The sequence below is a fragment of the Sordaria macrospora genome, chromosome 1 (genome assembly GCF_033870435.1).
Source record: "Sordaria macrospora chromosome 1, complete sequence".
Classification (NCBI taxonomy): Eukaryota; Fungi; Ascomycota; class Sordariomycetes; order Sordariales; family Sordariaceae; genus Sordaria; species Sordaria macrospora.
The window spans coordinates 6,651,842-6,669,045 of record NC_089371.1 but is presented as its reverse complement, the minus strand read 5'-3'; the positions used below and the strand labels follow the sequence as shown (position 1 = coordinate 6,669,045).

At 52.8% G+C, this 17,204-nt stretch overlaps 6 protein-coding genes across 6 annotated transcripts; 4 read left to right on the top strand and 2 right to left on the bottom strand.

The window, feature by feature from the left end:
* The first annotated feature begins 384 nt into the window (after window positions 1-384).
* Window positions 385-2,839, top strand: SMAC4_01259 (uncharacterized protein). Its single transcript, XM_003352377.2, has 5 exons — window positions 385-1,368; window positions 1,536-1,949; window positions 2,078-2,201; window positions 2,298-2,527; window positions 2,613-2,839. Exons 1-5 carry the CDS (start codon window positions 1,103-1,105, stop codon window positions 2,680-2,682), a joined length of 1,104 nt encoding a protein of 367 aa, XP_003352425.2. The 5' UTR covers window positions 385-1,102; the 3' UTR covers window positions 2,683-2,839.
* A 752-nt stretch (window positions 2,840-3,591) lies between these two features.
* Window positions 3,592-5,304, bottom strand: SMAC4_01260 (uncharacterized protein). The gene is made up of 2 exons (XM_003352378.2): window positions 4,852-5,304; window positions 3,592-4,714 (listed from the first exon to the last, which is right to left on the bottom strand). The coding sequence occupies exons 1-2, from the start codon at window positions 4,978-4,980 to the stop codon at window positions 3,755-3,757; spliced, it is 1,089 nt and encodes a 362-aa protein (XP_003352426.1). The 5' UTR covers window positions 4,981-5,304; the 3' UTR covers window positions 3,592-3,754.
* A 172-nt stretch (window positions 5,305-5,476) lies between these two features.
* On the top strand, window positions 5,477-10,895 carry SMAC4_01261 (uncharacterized protein). Its single transcript, XM_066089560.1, has 3 exons — window positions 5,477-6,417; window positions 6,697-9,205; window positions 9,260-10,895. The coding sequence occupies exons 1-3, from the start codon at window positions 6,398-6,400 to the stop codon at window positions 10,445-10,447; spliced, it is 3,717 nt and encodes a 1,238-aa protein (XP_065945816.1). The 5' UTR covers window positions 5,477-6,397; the 3' UTR covers window positions 10,448-10,895.
* A 250-nt stretch (window positions 10,896-11,145) lies between these two features.
* SMAC4_01262 (uncharacterized protein) lies at window positions 11,146-12,205 on the top strand. Its single transcript, XM_003352380.2, has 3 exons — window positions 11,146-11,221; window positions 11,360-11,496; window positions 11,592-12,205. The coding sequence occupies exons 2-3, from the start codon at window positions 11,461-11,463 to the stop codon at window positions 12,048-12,050; spliced, it is 495 nt and encodes a 164-aa protein (XP_003352428.1). The 5' UTR covers window positions 11,146-11,221; window positions 11,360-11,460; the 3' UTR covers window positions 12,051-12,205.
* Window positions 12,206-12,260: 55 nt separating this feature from the next.
* SMAC4_01263 (uncharacterized protein) lies at window positions 12,261-14,434 on the bottom strand. Its single transcript, XM_003352381.2, has 2 exons — window positions 13,767-14,434; window positions 12,261-13,697 (listed from the first exon to the last, which is right to left on the bottom strand). The coding sequence occupies exons 1-2, from the start codon at window positions 13,842-13,844 to the stop codon at window positions 12,576-12,578; spliced, it is 1,200 nt and encodes a 399-aa protein (XP_003352429.1). The 5' UTR covers window positions 13,845-14,434; the 3' UTR covers window positions 12,261-12,575.
* An 883-nt stretch (window positions 14,435-15,317) lies between these two features.
* On the top strand, window positions 15,318-17,123 carry SMAC4_01264 (uncharacterized protein; the record flags this gene model as incomplete). The annotated part of the gene is made up of 1 exon (XM_003352382.2): window positions 15,318-17,123. One exon carries the CDS (start codon window positions 15,318-15,320, stop codon window positions 16,752-16,754), a length of 1,437 nt encoding a protein of 478 aa, XP_003352430.1. The 3' UTR covers window positions 16,755-17,123.
* Window positions 17,124-17,204: the final 81 nt, after the last annotated feature.

Genomic DNA, 17,204 nt, shown 5'->3' with positions numbered 1-17,204 from the left:
GTTCGAATCCTTCTAAGTTTTGGCTCCGGGATAGGCTCTTCGGCAGATCGACAAATTGGCGCTATCGACTCGCTTCTGATCAGATGCGAACGACATGTCACTCCAAACGGACTTCAACGGCTGGACGACAACGGTTAGTTAAGGCAATCGATAGCTTCGGTTTCGGACAATACCTGAAGTCAAACTATGGCGTTCTAGAAGGGATTCAAAACCCCATTTTCTCATCCAAAAGTTGGGCATCATATGATGGTCCACGGGAGTTCCACGATAAGACATTCATTCATTCGCACATGCTAACTGACCAATACCACACTCAGTACTCACTGACACAAGCATGTGAAAACCAGCCGCTCCCCATCCATTCACTACACCGCTGGGATCATCGTGGAGGGGCGAACAGCGAAAGACTAAAAAAAAATCTCCCTCAACCTCGTGGTTTCTTTCCCAAAGAAATTCAAGATTAGGCTTTTTTCAGCTTGGGGGTTTGTGGGCCGTGTCGTGTAGTATCGATCAACATGGACATGCAAGATTCAGCTCAGTGCAAAGTTTAAAGCTGAGAGAGGATACCACCTACCCTGAACCCTCCACGTCAACAACACGGCCACAGTCCACAGTCCACAGTCCACTACGCTACGTGTACAACAATAGTTTGTTCGGGCAATCGGGGAGGCCGATCAACCGTTTCCCTCCCTCCTCTTCGCCGGTCTCGTACTCTCGACCATTCGATTTCGATACTACTGAAGACCGGATACCGGATACCGGATGTGAAATGTTGAAAGATGGTTCATTTCGCCTATATGAATGTGGATATGGGGTGAAGGTTTACATGGGATATTTGAATCTACATGGAACGTTTGTTCCCCGGGGTCTCGGGAGGGGAGCAAGGCTCGAGAGTGTTCAGGGTAGTCGCATAGGTATGATGTGGAAAAATGAAGATATATGGACCGCGATTCCACGTTCTTGATCATCTCCGTCCTGTCTTCAAGGCCGCTTCGCAGAATATCATCATAGTCCAGCTTTACTTGACTCTTCAGCTTCATCATAACTTTCATCATCAACATCACCATCAACATAGTTATCAAAAGAGAAAGAAAAAGAAGAAATGCCCAGCGCAATCCTCCCACCAGCAGCAGCAGCAGCAGCAGCAGCAGCAAACGTCCACAACATGGACAACCTCACCGCCAAACTCAAAGGACAGACTCTCCGTCTGCCCAACATGCGCAACCTCTTTCCCGGCTGGACCAAGGCCGTCAACCCTTTACTTGACGAGCTCACGCTTTGGTTCGAAGAGGAGATGGTGAGGCTCTTTCCGGATGCTAAAGTTAGGGCCAAGATCAGGAAGAGCGATTTCCCTGGTTTTGTTTGTTTGTGAGTCTTTTTTTGGGGGGGTTTCTTTTTTTCTTTTGTCTCATTTACCTACCTACCTATCTCACTTCTCTCTTATTTCGATTCCACCCTTCCACCCTTTCGTATCTATACTACACAATACATAAAGAAAGAAAAAAAAAAGTCTAACAGACCACAAAAACGAACAGAACATTCCCCGCCTCCCCTCTTCCCCGTCTCCGAACTATTACTTATTACGCCCTCTGGTCCTGTCTCTGGGACGACGAGATGGAGTCCTCTTCGACCCAAACGCTCGCCCACCGCGAACTCGAATACGTCCGCCACCTTCTCGGCTTCTCCTTCTCCCACCCATCGAAAAGACACCAAGTTGTACCACCGCCTACCAAGCCATCGCAGCTTTTTGCGGAACCGGCAAAGGTATTGAGGGAAAATTGGTCGGAACAGCAGCTGAAGAGGTTCATGGGTGAGATGGAGTTGTATATTGGGGCTTGTGCTGTGGAAGAGGGGTATCCTAACGGAAAAGGAGTGTTGCCGACAGCGGAGGAGTATACAGGGAATCGAATGGGGAGCTCGAGTGGGGGAACGTATTTTGCGCTTGCTGAGTGAGTGTTTCCCTTACGTTCTTCTTTTGTGTTTGACGTGAGATTATGGCTAGGGATATGTGGGAGTGGATTATGAGAGTGGATTATGGAAGTGGAAGTGCTAACGAGTATGCTTGCTCATCAATCAGGTTTATGATCAACGTTGAGATTCCGCAGGAAGTTCATGATTTGGAAGAGATGAGGACGATATGGGCCGAGTTGTGTCGGACTGTTTCTTGGGTTAATGATTTGATATCCCTCAAGAAGGAAATCGTAAGTGTCCATGTTACTTACCCCCTCACATCCATCCACCTACCACTTCTCTAGGTAAGGTAGCCTCACAAAACTAACACCCCCCTCCCCCCAAAGAACTCAAGCCTCTACAGCCTCATTCCCATCACCATGAACGAGACCGGCCAAGACCTCAACACTGTTGTGTCCGAAGTCCTTCAAGAACTCGAATCCTCTCGTGAGCGGTTCGAGAGCGCGGCTGGAGAGCTTTTGTTCAAGATCATGAATGAGAACTCGAAAGTCCGTAATGATGTGGAGAGGTTCATTGAGAGTTGTACAATTATGGTCACTGGGTATACTGAGTGGGCGTAAGTCTCTTCCTCCCTTTTTTCCTCCGAGTGCTGCTTGAGGCGATTTGAAGAGGCACGATTGATGACATGATGAGATGATTAGGCTTCAATCAGATCGTTACGCTGTGAAGGAGTATATGCAGGAGGATGGGTCGTTCTTGGTACCATTGTGACGACCCAGAGGGGCCTGGAGAAATTCAAAAGGGTGGTGAAGGGTGAACATAGGGTATTAGACGGGTGTTTTGGTTTTCTTTCGGGGCACAGCGGACTTTCATTTACCTTTCAAGTGTCATACAATACACTTCAATACAGCAGCAGGAATGAACGAACTTTTTACCCATTTCTACATTTGCACAGCTGGGCACTTCGTTTGGTCGCTCAAAGTCGTTCCTTCTCGTTTCCACCACTAGACTTATTCCAAGGAAGGAGCGACAAATCAAATATGTAAAAGGAAGGAACAAGAACAAAAGCAAAAAGACATACTACACCGGTTTATTCGCCCGGTCTTCCCCAATCCTACTATTAGCCTGGCGGTCACTGGCTTATCGATGGGAGATTAGACGGCATCCGACTCCCTCAGCGTCTAGTCCACGTCCCACCTCACCTTCGTCTCGCACCCGACACAAACAAGCCCATTTCTCAACCGCCTCCCAAAAGTCCAAACCGCAAAAGAAAAATACCAGACACATATTTCCGACATCTTCACTACTTGCCCGATCAATTCAAAAAAGCAAAAAGCTAAGTCGCCCAAGAACGCTTGTTGAACTAACAACAATCCACCAGCTGCGAAACCATGCGAAAACTGTCGCGCAGTATTTCATCAACGGTAACCACTGCGCCACAAGTCCACCCGTAGACGCATCGGTGACTGCAGGGCTCCCCGTTGTGGTAGAGGGGCTAGGTAACGGACCTTACATGGTGCCCGCCCGCCCGCCCGCTGGTGCCTGGGCCAGTCTGGGAAGGTGCGCGGGAGGCGGGGTGCCATGTCGTCCGCTGTCTATCTGGTGGAAGGAGCGTGTCGGCTGGCCCGAGGCGGCGGCGACGGCAGGTACGACGGGATGTAGAGGTAAGTATGCAACTGGCAGGGGCAGGGCTGATCTATTATCAACTCTAATGTCTGCCTGAAAGTTTCAATGAAATGGTCTATATCCGCCACATCCTGGGTAACATGAGTCCTTCTTCATCGCCTTCTCTAAGATTCAAAACACGATAACAGCAACAACGCAGACAGAACACACGCCAAATCTAGAGCTTCGAATCCGCATTCCCAGGATTCTTCTCCAACCTGACCAGCCCTTCCTGCATACACGTAGCCAACAACTGCCCATCCTTACTATAGATCCTCTGCGTCACCACACCCCTCCCCTCACCGGCCCACGGACTCTCCATCTCGCTCAACATCCACTCGTCCGCCCTGACTTTGGCCGGCTCATGGAAGTAAATCGAGTGATCCAGACTGACCATCATGCCGATCTCGGGCCTGCCCACCATATCCTCGGGACGCCCTTGGCCTTCCCACTCGGCCAGCGCGCGCACCCTTTCCTGCAAGTCCTCGGGCAGCTTGCCAAAGTCCTCCGGGTGGAACGGGAACCGCCACAGCTTGTGGATGCGCCCGATGGTGCCGATGAAGTACGAGTCGCTCACGTACGCCAGCGCGGTCAGGTGCGCCTGCTGTCCCCCCTCGGCGCTGATCTTGCCTTTGGCTCGGTACCACTGGCGCGTCCTCTTGTCCTGCGGGCGCTCGCTATCGGCGTTGGTGACCTCGATGCGCGCGCTCTGGAAGGGGTTGGGGCCGGAGCGGACAAGTTCTGGCTCGCCGTCGTAGTCGTCCGGAGGGGGTTGGCAGGGTTTACCCGTTTTCTCGTCGATGGGCATGGAAGAGGCGTGCGAGACTTGGCTGCCCCGCGGCCCGCTAGAGCCTTCCCGCACGAAGGAGATGGTGGTGGTGAAGATGCAGCGACCCTTTTGGCGCGCTTGGACGGTTCGCGTGGCGAAGGAGCGGCCGTCCCGGACCAGCTCGACGTGAAATAGGATAGGAAGCTCGGCCGAGCCGGCGAGAAGGAAGTAGCAATGCATAGAGTGGACGAGGAAGTCAGAGGGGACGGTCTTCTGGCCGGCTGCTAGACACATGGCGATCACGGCGCCGCCATAGATACCGCGGGCGCCAGGGGGATGCCATGGTTGGCGGGCATTGGTGAAGATATTCTGGGTGCGGTGTTAGTTCAAGGTGTTTGCGATGATGAACATGTGTCATGCAGGGCTGGTGTATATGTGGGAGACATGTGCACTGGATGGATGTAATAAGATGGGAAAGGTGAGATACTGTATGAGTGCAGACTTACAGGTGCGATTACGGCCAGTTCGGTCACCTCCAAGGAGTTCTCGATGGCCGCCTTGCTTGGATCCTCGGGCGGGGGCCTAATGAGGGTTGGGCGAGGCGCCTCCTTTGATTCCTCTTCCATCTTTCCCATCGCGTTCGGGTTTTGGAGATGACGATGAGATGCGGTTGTCGGACAGACTGTGACACTTGGGAGAAGTGCAGATGTCACACAGTAGAAGAGTTGTAAGACGACGGTAAACACTTCAAGATGCCAATGGGTCTTCGTATGGTCTCTTTATAAAGTCAAGTGGAAGTAAGCCGAGAAGAAGTCTGATTAATCGAATAATATGACAATATTAGTCGGTATAGGTTGAGAAGTATAGCATGGGAATTTGTATGGAGAGTGTTTTGTATCAATGATCATCATTGACCAAGGGGAGGTCAGCCGTAGTGGCATTCTCACAATTGCCGAGGTACCACATTGTTGTCTGGGTTTGGGCGTGTTGATTGCCGCGAGAACGCCGCGGCCAACGGAAGTGGTGGAATGGGAGCCAAGCCTCAGATATGCAATTATAAGGTTGCCCCCGTTTTGGTAATGTTCTCTCGGCATATTCTCAGATGCGGCTTTGGTTCCGAGGCTATTCATGATATGGTGAGTACCCCTTTTTGGCCCCCTTGCCAGTTCATCAGAACTAATCCCCGCCGTTATCACCTGTCAATCAAGATGGACAACCCCACGATAGCCCACTCCCACGCTCTGTGAATTTTAGACTTTGGTGGACTCCTCTTTTTTACACATCTAAACGGCGGTTACGTTGGAACACACGATCGAGAAGATGCTGCCAACATCTGAACTGGCGGCTGTTTCTTCAAAGAACCACGACACAAACCACAAAGCACGAGCCGTAGCGACGTTGTCCATTTTCCCGGTCTGCCGTGTGACAACAGATTGCTGTCGGGTTGGAAAAAGAGAGGGTGGCACTCGAATGGTCCCCTCCCACCACAAATCCTGCCGCCGCCGCTTGTTGTCGCCGTCCAGCAATGGCGTCCATCCACCACTGGCAAGCGAACAACGTCATTTCTCTGGGAGCTAGGATTGGCGTCGGCTTTAAAGTCAAGTTATCCACTCTGCCTCCGCCCACATGTGTCTGTCCCTGGACGTCTTGTCTGCAACTGCACCACTGCACCAAGAGACCCAAGCTCCTTGCTATCAATGCTTTGACCCGCAGCAATACGGAGTCTCATAATTAGTGGCATAGTGAAACACGTTGTCGATACCAAGAGCAGCGTAGTTGTCCTCTCTCCTGATACACCATCTTTGCTGGTCTGGACTCTTTTGTTGCATTGTTGTGTTGCTGTTGCAACTTGCAACTTTCAACTGGGCCACTCTCTTCCCTGTCTACCCTTATCCTCGAGTTCGGTCTATAGGTCTAGTGCGGGGATACCAAGCAGTTGCCAGCGACTCTTCACGCTCTCTTCACAATTCTTGATTCTGTACCTCTTTCATCTTGTTTCAACCTTCGTAACACCCTTTTAATTCTCAAGATTCTGAACGACACACCAAAGCGATGTCTGAGACCGGCGAAAGGTGAGTGCATATCGCAAACCTCCCAGAATTTTTGCTGTGGTTAGGTTCGGGCTTTTGAGCCTAGGTCCTCAACTGCATCATTCCACGTCCTGTTCACCCCACCTGCCCGCACTGCTGCCCGCATCTTGCTTGCCCTGTTTACTTCGGTTCCCAGGCTCAAGTTCCGTCGCTTCCACCTCACCTCAAGCCTCAGTTTCCAGAAAGAGCAACTACGACGACCACCTTGATTCAGCTTAGAGCATAACCAACATCAAACTAAAATCATTCTTATCACTCCAGCCTCCACAAACGGTCGAAATCCGCCGCCCTCTCGCTCCTTAGTAGGCGCAAGCCGCCAGTCGACGACGACATGGCCTCTGACGATGGCCAGGGAGCGTCCGCCTCCCATTCTACACCTCAGAACATCCAAATCCCTAGCCAACAGCCGCCCAGAGGCCACTCCTCCAGATTGTCTACCGCTGGCAGCGCCTTGGGTCGAACGCCCTCGAACCACCAAGCCACCCCTTCCGTCGGCGGAGGAAGGTCGCCATCCATGCTATTCGACAAAGGACAGGGGGCGTCTCTCGAATCCTCCGTACGCAAGTTTCGGATCGTCGAAGCTCTTCGTAACGGCGATACGGCGTCCATTTCCAGAGCCATCCGCGAGACTGCCGAGAACAACCCACGCATGAGCATTTCGTCCGCTGTTACCGGCCCTCTCGAAGATACCACGATCCTCCACTTGGCCATCCAGTGTGCCGAACAGACTGTTGTCGAGTACGTCTTGTCAGATGGTGCTGGCTCTCTCGACATCAATGCCCGCGACAAAGACGGAAACACTCCTTTGCACATTGCTGCCCAACAGGGACGTACCCAGATTGTCCGTCAGCTTCTCGAACACAAGGATATCAACGATGCGATCGCAAACCACCAAGGGCGTTTGCCCATCGATCTCGCTCGCAACCCCGATATTTTCCAGCAACTCCAGCTTGCCAGATCGCTGTTCGCTGAGGACAAGGTTCGACAAGTGCAGGACCTTATCCTCCATAGCGACTTCAAGACTCTCGAGGAGGTGTTGGAAGAGCCACGTTTCAAAACTGTCCTCGACATCAACAGCACCGAATTTGCCGCCGAGTCCGCCACGGTTGAGAGCGGTGGCACCCTGCTTCACGAAGCCGCTCGTCGCAAAAACACAAAGCTGATCCAGGTTCTACTGCTGCACGGAGCAGACCCCTTCCGCAGAGATCGCAAGGGCAAGCTCCCGCAGGATGTCACAAAGGACGAGATCACAAAAGCCATGCTCAAGAAGTCCCCCGCTGCTGTGGCTGCCCAGAGGGGCATTCAGGAGAAGGCCGTCTTGGGGTCAGCCACACATGGGGCAGCTGCTGCGGCGTCTGGTGATCCCCTGGCGGGAAGGGAAGCTCGCGAGATGAAGGGATATCTCAAGAAATGGACCAACTACAGAAAGGGATACCAGCTTCGTTGGTTCGTTTTGGAGGATGGTGTCTTGAGCTACTACAAGCATCAGGATGACGCGGGTTCTGCCTGCCGTGGTGCTATCAACATGCGCATTGCCAAACTTCATATGACTCCTGACGAGAAGACAAAGTTCGAGATTATAGGGAAAAACTCGGTCAAGTACACTCTGAAGGCCAATCACGAAGTCGAAGCAAAGCGCTGGTTCTGGGCCCTCAATAACTCCATCCAGTGGACCAAGGACCAGGCCAAGGAGGAAGAGAGACAGCGTGCCCGCAATGCCGAACTGCTGAAGCAGGCAAAGGCGGAACATGCCCATAGCATGTCTGACGCCGGTAGCGACAATGCTAGTTTCGTTGAGCACCGCCGTCAGAGCGTGCAGCTTTCTCGCATGCATTCTACGGCCAAGGCTTCCAAAGCCTCCTATGGCGCCAGTGGTAACGGAAGCAACGAAGACGATGACTTTGTGGATGCCGGAACCGAAGCAGACAGGGGTGAGCATCATCATGGCGATGATGACGACGATGACTACGGTGAGGGTTCGAGCGGACAGGATGTTCCATCGGCAAACAAGGATGCTTTCAACATCACTGCGCAGTCTGCAAAACTCCAGCTGGACACCATGGCGCAGGTCACCGCGGCCCTGTTGGCGGAAACCAACAAGAACCCCGACCTAAGGTTGTCGGATCCCAAGACCTCTCAAGCCTTGGCTGCCTATGATGCTGCAATTCGCTCTCTTACGGGACTTGTTGGCGACCTCCTCCGCATCTCCAAAGACCGCGACGCGTACTGGCAGTACAGACTTGACCGTGAGAGTGAGATGCGTCAAATGTGGGAGGAAAGCATGGCCCAAGTTGCCAGGGAGCAAGAAGCCCTGGAGGCTCGGGTTGGGGAGGCCGAAGCCAAGAGGAAAATTACCAAGCGTATCCTCAAGGAAGCCCTTGGATCCGGTATCATTGACGAAAGCCAAGTGAAGACCGCTGCACCCACGGCTGCCGCTGCTGCTGAGGCCACTGATGATGCCGACGCCGAACAGGCTGATGCCAGGCCTAAGTCGCCGGTTCAAAGCATTCGCCGCCAAAAGACCATCATGGATCAGGTCGCAGAGCTGTCTGACTCCGACTCGGATGAGGAAGAGTTCTTTGATGCAGTCGACGCTGGTACTGTTGAGGTTTCCCAGTTGCCCCCTTCGGAGCCAGTGGCTTCATCGAGCGAGACTCAGCTCGTGATCTCGGATGGTACAGATATCAGCGAGTCGTTCAAGGGATACGAGAACGGTATCAGGACAAAGTTGAAGATGGATGCAGACAATAGGCCCACTATCTCCCTCTGGGTAAGTCTCAATCATCATGCTGCATATTAAAGATTCCACTAACGAAAACTCTAGGGTATCCTCAAATCCATGATTGGCAAGGATATGACCAAGATGACTCTGCCCGTCTCCTTCAACGAGCCCACTTCGCTCCTCTACCGCTGTGCTGAGGATATGGAGTACGCCGACCTCTTGGATCTCGCCGCTGATCGCTCTGATTCGATAGAGCGTTTGATCTATGTTTCCGCTTTCGCCGCCAGTGAATACGCATCGACCATCGGTCGCGTTGCTAAGCCTTTCAACCCCCTCCTTGGCGAGACCTTTGAGTACGTGAGACCGGACAAGAACTACCGCTTCTTCATTGAGCAGGTTAGCCATCACCCGCCCATTGGTGCAGCCTGGGCCGAGTCTCCCAAGTGGACTTACTACGGAGAGTCGGCTGTCAAGTCCAAGTTCTATGGCAAGTCCTTCGATGTCAACCCTCTGGGTACCTGGTTCCTCAAGCTCAGGCCGACTTCCGGTGGAAAGGAGGACTTTTACACCTGGAAGAAGGTCACTTCATCCGTCATTGGCATTATCACCGGTAACCCCGTGGTTGACAATTACGGTGTGATGGAGATCAAGAACTGGACCACCGGCGAGGTTTCGTACGTCGAGTTCAAGCCCAGGGGGTGGACCAAGTCGAGTGCCCACCTGATTGGTGGCAAGATCCTTGACGCCAACGGCCAGGTCCGTGTCAGCTTGGGCGGTCGCTGGAACTCCAAGTTCTACGCCCGCTTGACGCCTGGCTACGAGGCCACCATTGAGGAGAAGTCGGGCAACGAGACCGTCCACAAGGGCGGCATCAACGACCCGACCAAGGCCTTCCTCATCTGGCAAGCCAACCCGCGCCCGACTGGTATTCCCTTCAACCTCACCCCCTTCGTTGTCACCTTTAACCACCTCGACGATAACCTCAAGCCCTGGCTCGCCCCCACGGATTCTCGCTTCCGCCCCGATCAGCGTGCTATGGAAGAGGGCGAGTATGACTTTGCTGCGACGGAAAAGAACAGGCTCGAAGAGGCCCAGCGTGCGCGTCGCAAGGCTCGTGAGAGCAAGGGCGAGGAGTTCCAGCCCGCGTGGTTCACCAAGGCGCGGTGCGAGATTACGGGCGAGGAGTACTGGAAGTTCAACGGCGAGTATTGGAACAGGCGCGCGAAGGCTGGTCCTAACGGCGAGGCCAGTGCTTGGCAGGGGTTGGAGCCCATTTTCCAGGATGCTTAGTATGTTGTTAATGAATTGGATGGGATGCTTGATCAAATGTCTTTGAGTCCTGTGAAGGAGAAGAAGAAGAAGAAGGGACGTTGGGCGAGGTGGCGGTCTCGGTCTCTTAGTCGTGTGTTCGAATAAGCAGGCAGACAGACATGGCAGGGTAGGGTCAGTTGGTATAGTATACGTAAACGGTGGTTTAAGCGTGAGGTATTCTTGGAATGTTTAACAGGAGGTTAAGATTTGGTGTTCCCCTATAAGTGTTGTTGTTGCAGAGACACGAAAGTTCTTGCAAACGAGGCTCGAGGTGGTGGACTGGGCACTTGGGCTCTCGATTGCTCAAGGACATCATTATTTCATGACAGTAGCTGGTATAAAATATCTCCATCCATTGCGTTCATGTTCGCGTTCCGTATCGTACCAAAACCTCCCAGGTTGTTGAATTGTCGTATTTTGCTCCTAGCTGTAGTCAATATAGAAGGACTAAGAAATAACACAAATCATCAACCTTTTTCCATCACTGCTTCACGAACTTCCCAGCACCAAGTACCACACTCATAACACTAGACAGTACGGGATACTGTGCGATGATCGCACAATTTCGCAACTAACAGGCAGGAACAGACAGTGCCCAAAAGAATTAGAACTGTACCAGCAAGCTTTCTAGAACGTGTGCACTGACCATATCATCGAACGTCGCTACATCAACATCGACTTGTTCCGAACCTTGTCCAGGCACGACTTCACAATTCCACATTTACATCAAGATATCTCGGATTTCGAAATCAGGTATGGCAGAAAGATTTTGGTTCATCCCGCCCAAAGAGCGCCTTCGTCTCATAACGCGGATTGAAACATCCATATTCCCGACCGTTTCTCATCCCTCATAAATACCTTCAAATACTTTGTCACTGACCACAAACACAGCGCAACCAAGTGATCTCGAATACCAAAAACTCACCAAACCACCCATAACAGACGACAACTCTCCTTCTTCAAGATTCAAAATAGAACAGCAAGATATCAAAATGGCCGCCATCGACGTCGCTGTTGAAACCACGATGGTACCAACCTTCTTCCCTCACCTTCCCTCATCCACCCACCCCCCCAAAAACCATCACCTCACCTCACTAACCCTTCACCCCCCTTTGCGTCTCAGGGCACATTCACCCTAGAACTCTACACCACGCACGCCCCCAAAACCTGCAAAAACTTCGCCACCCTCGCCGACCGGGGCTACTTCGACGCGACCGTTTTCCACCGAATAATCAAAGATTTCATGATCCAAGGCGGCGACCCTACCGGTACGGGTCGTGGCGGCAGTTCCATCTACGGCGAGAAGTTTGAGGATGAGATCCACCCCGGTCTGAAACATACCGGCGCTGGTGTGCTGAGCATGGCGAATGCGGGGCCGAATACCAACGGGAGCCAGTTCTTCATTACGCTGGCGCCGACACCTTGGTTGGATGGGAAGCACACGATTTTTGGACGCGTGAAGAAGGGGATGGGCGTTATTAGACGGATGGGCATGGTGCCAACTGATAAGGAGGATCGGCCGGCTACGGAAGTGAAGATTGTGAAGGCGAGGGTTGTTAAGGAGGAGGATATGGAGGCTTGATGACCCGGGTCGTGGGAGAGAGTGTGTGAGTGAGGGTGTGAGAGGAATTTCAACTGGGGCGGAGAAGGGAACTCATAGGTTGAGAGTATAGAGGGGTCTTGACAGCTGTTTGAAACGGTCAGAATGAGCTGCTGTTTTGTTCTGCCGCTTTAGAATGGTTAGCGTATACCATAGACCTAACAGACGACTCCTCGTCTTCAAAGAAATTCACACGCACGATACAGATATCAAGGGGAGGAGAACTAAAATTGTTGACCGGTAATTTTTGTATTCATCCTGACCTAAGCAACGCTTGTTGTTCTAACACGGTAGCAAATTATACATCTGACACATTGTGGATCGGTATACGAGATGTCCATATCCTCTAAAGGCTCTGTCCATTGTCCAATCCTTGAGCAGGGTCTATTTTTGTAGCAAGAATGGGGTATAATGTATGAATGCGTGTATAGGTAACGCCAAACCACCTTTTTTGTCCTATGGTGACCAAACAATCCATCGTTAGTCAGAGTCAGGCACCTCGCAGATCTAACGGGGCGGCGAAGACATGGTCCCTGTCGATTCTGTCTCATGGTCCTTTTCCTTCTTCCCTATTTTCTTTCCCGGAGCATTTAACTGCGGCTTTGTGCCTAGCCCAATCTTCAGCTTTTTAACTGGTGATGTGCCTTTCGCTGGTGTAGTCTTCTTGGGAACGACCTGCACGGTGGAGTTCTTTACATCATCGTCATCCACGCTCTGCTCAACGCTCAGCATCGAACTCGTCTTTATCTTCTCCTTCTTAAGGGTCGGCGTTGTTGACTTGGTCTTCAAAATGACCTTCTTTGGTAGAGCCGTCGGCTTGAGCTTCTTCTTCTTAGCACTGATAGGATCAGCTTCGTCCCCATCCTCGTCAAATTCATCACCGTCTCGCTTCCTCGGACTAGTTGCCCGGCTCGTTGGTACGGGCGTCCCCTTTTGGCTTGCTGGCGGAGTGTTGTCATTGTTCTGACTTCCGCCGTTGCTGCCACCGTTGCTAATCTTCTGAGCCGCCGCTCTACTGGCGTTTCGCCCGCTGTTGCCAATGCAGGAGCCCATGTGATTGTTGAGACGTGTCACCAGGATACAACGCTTGCACTTGGAGCAAGTAGCACTAGGGAAGCTGAGCACATTAGGCGGGCGATCCTTGGCACTTCCCTCCATAGCTGCCACCGCTGCAGGATCGTTGGGGTCCATCTTCTTCTCCATGTCCTTCTTTTTCTTTCCTCGTCCGGGGCCGGGCTGAACCCAAGTCTGTCCATAAATGTCGAACCCTGGCTTCTCGATGTACGGGTGCCTTTTGCAATATGTAACGTTCGGATCTGGCTTTTGCGCTCCCTTACCGTCTGTAGGATGAAGCAGACGGGGCAGTTGACACCGTGGACACAGAATCTCCTTTGTAGTCTTTAGGGGATTGCCCTTCAACGTAACGTGTCCGTCCTTATACAGAGCAGCGTCGGTTTCCACGACAATCTCGGGCCGTGCGTCGGGAGTCGATAAATCGGAGTTCTCCATAGCGAGCTTCTCGACCTTGATGGCCGCCGTCCTCATTCGAGCCATCTTTTCGTCTTGGTGTACCTTGAGGACTAGGTCGTGAAGGATGTTGTAAAGCAAGTCGTCCACCACGGAGCATGCCTACAGGGAGCACAACACAGGATTAGTACAAGTATTTGGATCGATCTTGGGCGATGGGGAAATGCTTACAAGCTTATCCAAGCTCCCGACATCTTCAGGGGCAACCACGATGCCAGCCTTGCCGGTCCTGTCCCCTTCTGACGACATCTTGACAATGATAGACGCCTGCCCAAATTTTGTCGGGACTGATCGACACCCCTGGAATAGCTGGTCGAGGTTTGGCAACTATCGTATGAGATGGCCCCCCCCTGTGTGTCGTGTGAAAGTCGTGGGTGTGTCGCGACACTCTTCACCCTCCCAGACTCTGATGATGCTGGGCAGGCCGAGTCAGGGTTGAAATTCGATTGGCGTAGAGGGTGGGAAATGCGGTTGGCCGGCGATTTTGGGTGTTCAGTTGGTGATCGGAACGAGGCTTTGGTCGACGCGCGAAGAAGTGGCCTTGAAGCATCCACGGATCGTTAAACTCGGCTGCAGCAAGCCGAAACCGCCGACTTGCACTAAGTGGTGCGTGTTTCTCGAGAGCCTCCAGTGGTGATGGGGGCAGGAATGCTGGATACCGACTGAGAACCGGTGTTGCGTGCACTGTTCAATTGTGAACTAAGCTGCGATATGTTCAAAAGTCTCGGAGCTTCCTAGGGACCTTTGGATGTGGTGGTATTAATCGGTCGACGATGGTGAATTTTCTGCCCGAAGCTTGGTTGATGTGAAAAATGTCCATCCACGGTGATGTTCGGTAGGTCGCGGTTTTGTGGCAGTTGCGTACATGCAGAAGTTGTAGTGGGCTTCCAGCGTGTAAGCACTGGCTAACAGTGGAGCATCCGAGTTCCATCAGGCGACTGCGACCGGCCAAGGAAAGCAGCTTCCGTGCTCCCTTCCACCTCACCCACGGTTCGCGATTGGTGGTGTCTGCGTGCCTGCCGCGGACGCCCTGTTATTGCCCGTGGTGTACCTGAATTTCCTCATTATTCATCTACTGTTACCAACACATCAACCATGGCAAGTTCGTGCCAGCAATTAGACACTGATATTGGGGCTATATGTCAACTGTATATTCATCGTTTCTCGATGAGTAAACGGAATCAGACAATATGGCTTCCCAACCCAACTGTTTGCAGAAAGTTGTCCAGTATAAGCCGCCCAAGGTCGCCATGAGCCTCGGTTTCCGAACAACCACCACAAAATAGTCTCTCAGCACCATACACAGAGGGTATCGTTAGAAGGTCTATAAAACCAAACCACGCGCAGTTTTCCATGAACGCAGAGTGCATTCCGCCTCTCGATCCTCCCGTCGTGTGTTGCCATCACATGTGGGGCAATACAAGGTGTCAAGAAAGTCTGGCCCGGAACACATCATCCATCGTTGTCCTTTGGTAGGCGTCGCCGCCGGGTGGGCCAGGGGCACAGTGATGGTGTCCCTGAATGTCTTCTAAACTGCGTCTGTGACATATGTCAAGTGGGCCAGACTTCAACCACTGACACGACGGTTATTTACACTTGTCGTGACCACGGCAACATTGCTAATTTCCCTCTTTCTACCTTCTCTTTCGGTCTTTTTCCCATTCGTCTCTCCCTTTCTTGCCCTCTTTCAAATCCAGTTTCCTCGGTGCCCACTACTTCAGCATGTCGCGTAGTCAACAACCTTCGATACTGTCATTCTTCCAACCCAAGCAACAGCTACAACAACCTCAACATGCCCCTCCCCCTCAAGACTGCATGAACGGTGCAGACACAACAGCAAGCGTGCTTCTGAGCAACACCTCCGTACCACCACCACCTCCTCCTCCTCTGTCTTCCCTCACCTCGGCCCCACCGCCGCAACAAGTTCCAGCTCGTCCAGGTGTCAGTCCCGTCACGGTCACTCTTCCGGCCAACATCCCCGTCCTCCCATCCCCACCGTCGATCCCCTCTCAAGCTAGCATAGTCCCGGTGGCCGAACACCACATAGCCGCCCTACGCAGGATCAATTCGCTCCTCCTCCAAGTCGCCTACCCGGACGCCTTCTACGCCAAGGTCCTCGAACCGCTTGCCTCGGGGCTCTTCTCGCGCGTCATCCTGTGGAGCGACGATCCTGCTTCCGAGCCCAAAGTCATCGGTGGCGTCGTCTGTCGACTCGAGCCGAACCCCTTCCTCGACCCGTCCAACGGCCAACCGCAGGCACCGCAAATACCCAGTGCCCAGCAGCAGAACCAGCCCGGCCCAGCTCCCGCCGACTCCCCTTACCACGCCATCTACATCCAGTCGCTCGCCCTGCTCTCACCCTACCGATCCCTCGGTCTCGCTGCCGCCGCGCTCGACCACATCATCGCCAGCGCCTCGCTCCTGCCCGCCGCCGGCTCCACGATCGACGTGCGAACCATCTACGCCCACGTGTGGACCGAAAACGAGGAAGGACTGCAGTGGTACGGACAGCGAGGGTTCCGGACCGAAGGCCGCGACCCAGTGAGGGGGTACTACTTTAAGCTACGACCGGACACGGCTTGGATTGTGCGTAGGGACATTGGAGGAGGATCTGCTACAGAAACACAAGCACCTCTTCTATCCCTTGGGGCGGCGAACTCTTTACCGAAACGAACCCTCCCATCAACCGGCATCATGGCTTCCAGCACAACCGCCACCACGCCCGCCACGGCGACGGGCGTCCTAGCAGCCGCTGTCAACCTACCCTCTTTGGCCACACTACCACCGCCAACAAAGTCCCCAGCTGGACCTCCTCCATCATCTTCGAACCCAATCACCCGTTCATCCTCAACAGCTTCCTTCCCACCATCAGCAGCAGGGGCACCGGGGGTACCACCTACATCAACATCCACCTCAACACGGCCACCGCCCCCCTCAACCGGCATGTCCTACCAAAACGCGCGACCAGAAACAGAATGGAACGACTTGCCGCCTGAGATGGTCCAGATGAGTGTTCCCGGCGCTGGTACTCCCAGGGAAATGACTTCGGGGGCCACTAGTAGTAGTGCGGTTAGCTCGAGGAGTAGCTCTGTGGCACCACCGGGGGGGCCGAAGAAGAAGAAGGGGAGGGCGTATCCTAGTGCTGCTTTTGGGCAGTAGTAGACTAGTGGGAGTAAACGGTGGGAGGGATCTGTCTGACATTCCAGAAGTACCTAGTGGTGTTTGGTGGGAGAAAGGGATGAAACATAGTTGGTTGCGTGTGTCCTACGGGGCAGGGCTTCATCGGTTTGATTGATGAACTCCTCCTGAACTGAACTGAACTGAACTGGAGGAGAGATTCCAAGTAAAAGAGGAGCACGTACTGGCTGGTTGGTTGGTGTTGGGCCTGGGATGGCCTTCTTCGCCTACTCGGTCGGCTCTTGGCTATATATATTTTCGTTTTACTAAGCGCTGTGCACACACATGGAAGACATTTTGTCACAAGGTAATAGAATAACAAATAACCTAGTTAATGTTAAGTAAACTACCATACTACTATGAAGCTCTTGTGGTAACGTAGAATTACACCAGGGTATCGTTATTGAATATCGTTGCGCCTCTTTGCTAGGG

Bases quoted from the DNA above. Each gene is read 5' to 3' on its own strand.
- SMAC4_01259 (XM_003352377.2), top strand. From the start codon at position 1,103: ATGCCCAGCGCAATCCTCCCACCAGCAGCAGCAGCAGCAGCAGCAGCA. The intron at 1,369-1,535 runs GTGAGTCTTTTT...AAAAACGAACAG, and splicing joins TTCCCTGGTTTTGTTTGTTT to AACATTCCCCGCCTCCCCTC. The intron at 2,528-2,612 runs GTAAGTCTCTTC...TGAGATGATTAG, and splicing joins ACTGGGTATACTGAGTGGGC to GCTTCAATCAGATCGTTACG.
- SMAC4_01260 (XM_003352378.2), bottom strand. From the start codon at position 4,980: ATGGGAAAGATGGAAGAGGAATCAAAGGAGGCGCCTCGCCCAACCCTC. The intron at 4,715-4,851 runs GTAAGTCTGCAC...CACCGCACCCAG, and splicing joins AACTGGCCGTAATCGCACCT to AATATCTTCACCAATGCCCG.
- SMAC4_01261 (XM_066089560.1), top strand. From the start codon at position 6,398: ATGTCTGAGACCGGCGAAAG. The intron at 6,418-6,696 runs GTGAGTGCATAT...TTATCACTCCAG, and splicing joins ATGTCTGAGACCGGCGAAAG to CCTCCACAAACGGTCGAAAT. The intron at 9,206-9,259 runs GTAAGTCTCAAT...CGAAAACTCTAG, and splicing joins GGCCCACTATCTCCCTCTGG to GGTATCCTCAAATCCATGAT.
- SMAC4_01262 (XM_003352380.2), top strand. From the start codon at position 11,461: ATGGCCGCCATCGACGTCGCTGTTGAAACCACGATG. The intron at 11,497-11,591 runs GTACCAACCTTC...TTTGCGTCTCAG, and splicing joins TCGCTGTTGAAACCACGATG to GGCACATTCACCCTAGAACT.
- SMAC4_01263 (XM_003352381.2), bottom strand. From the start codon at position 13,844: ATGTCGTCAGAAGGGGACAGGACCGGCAAGGCTGGCATCGTGGTTGCC. The intron at 13,698-13,766 runs GTAAGCATTTCC...TGCTCCCTGTAG, and splicing joins TCGGGAGCTTGGATAAGCTT to GCATGCTCCGTGGTGGACGA.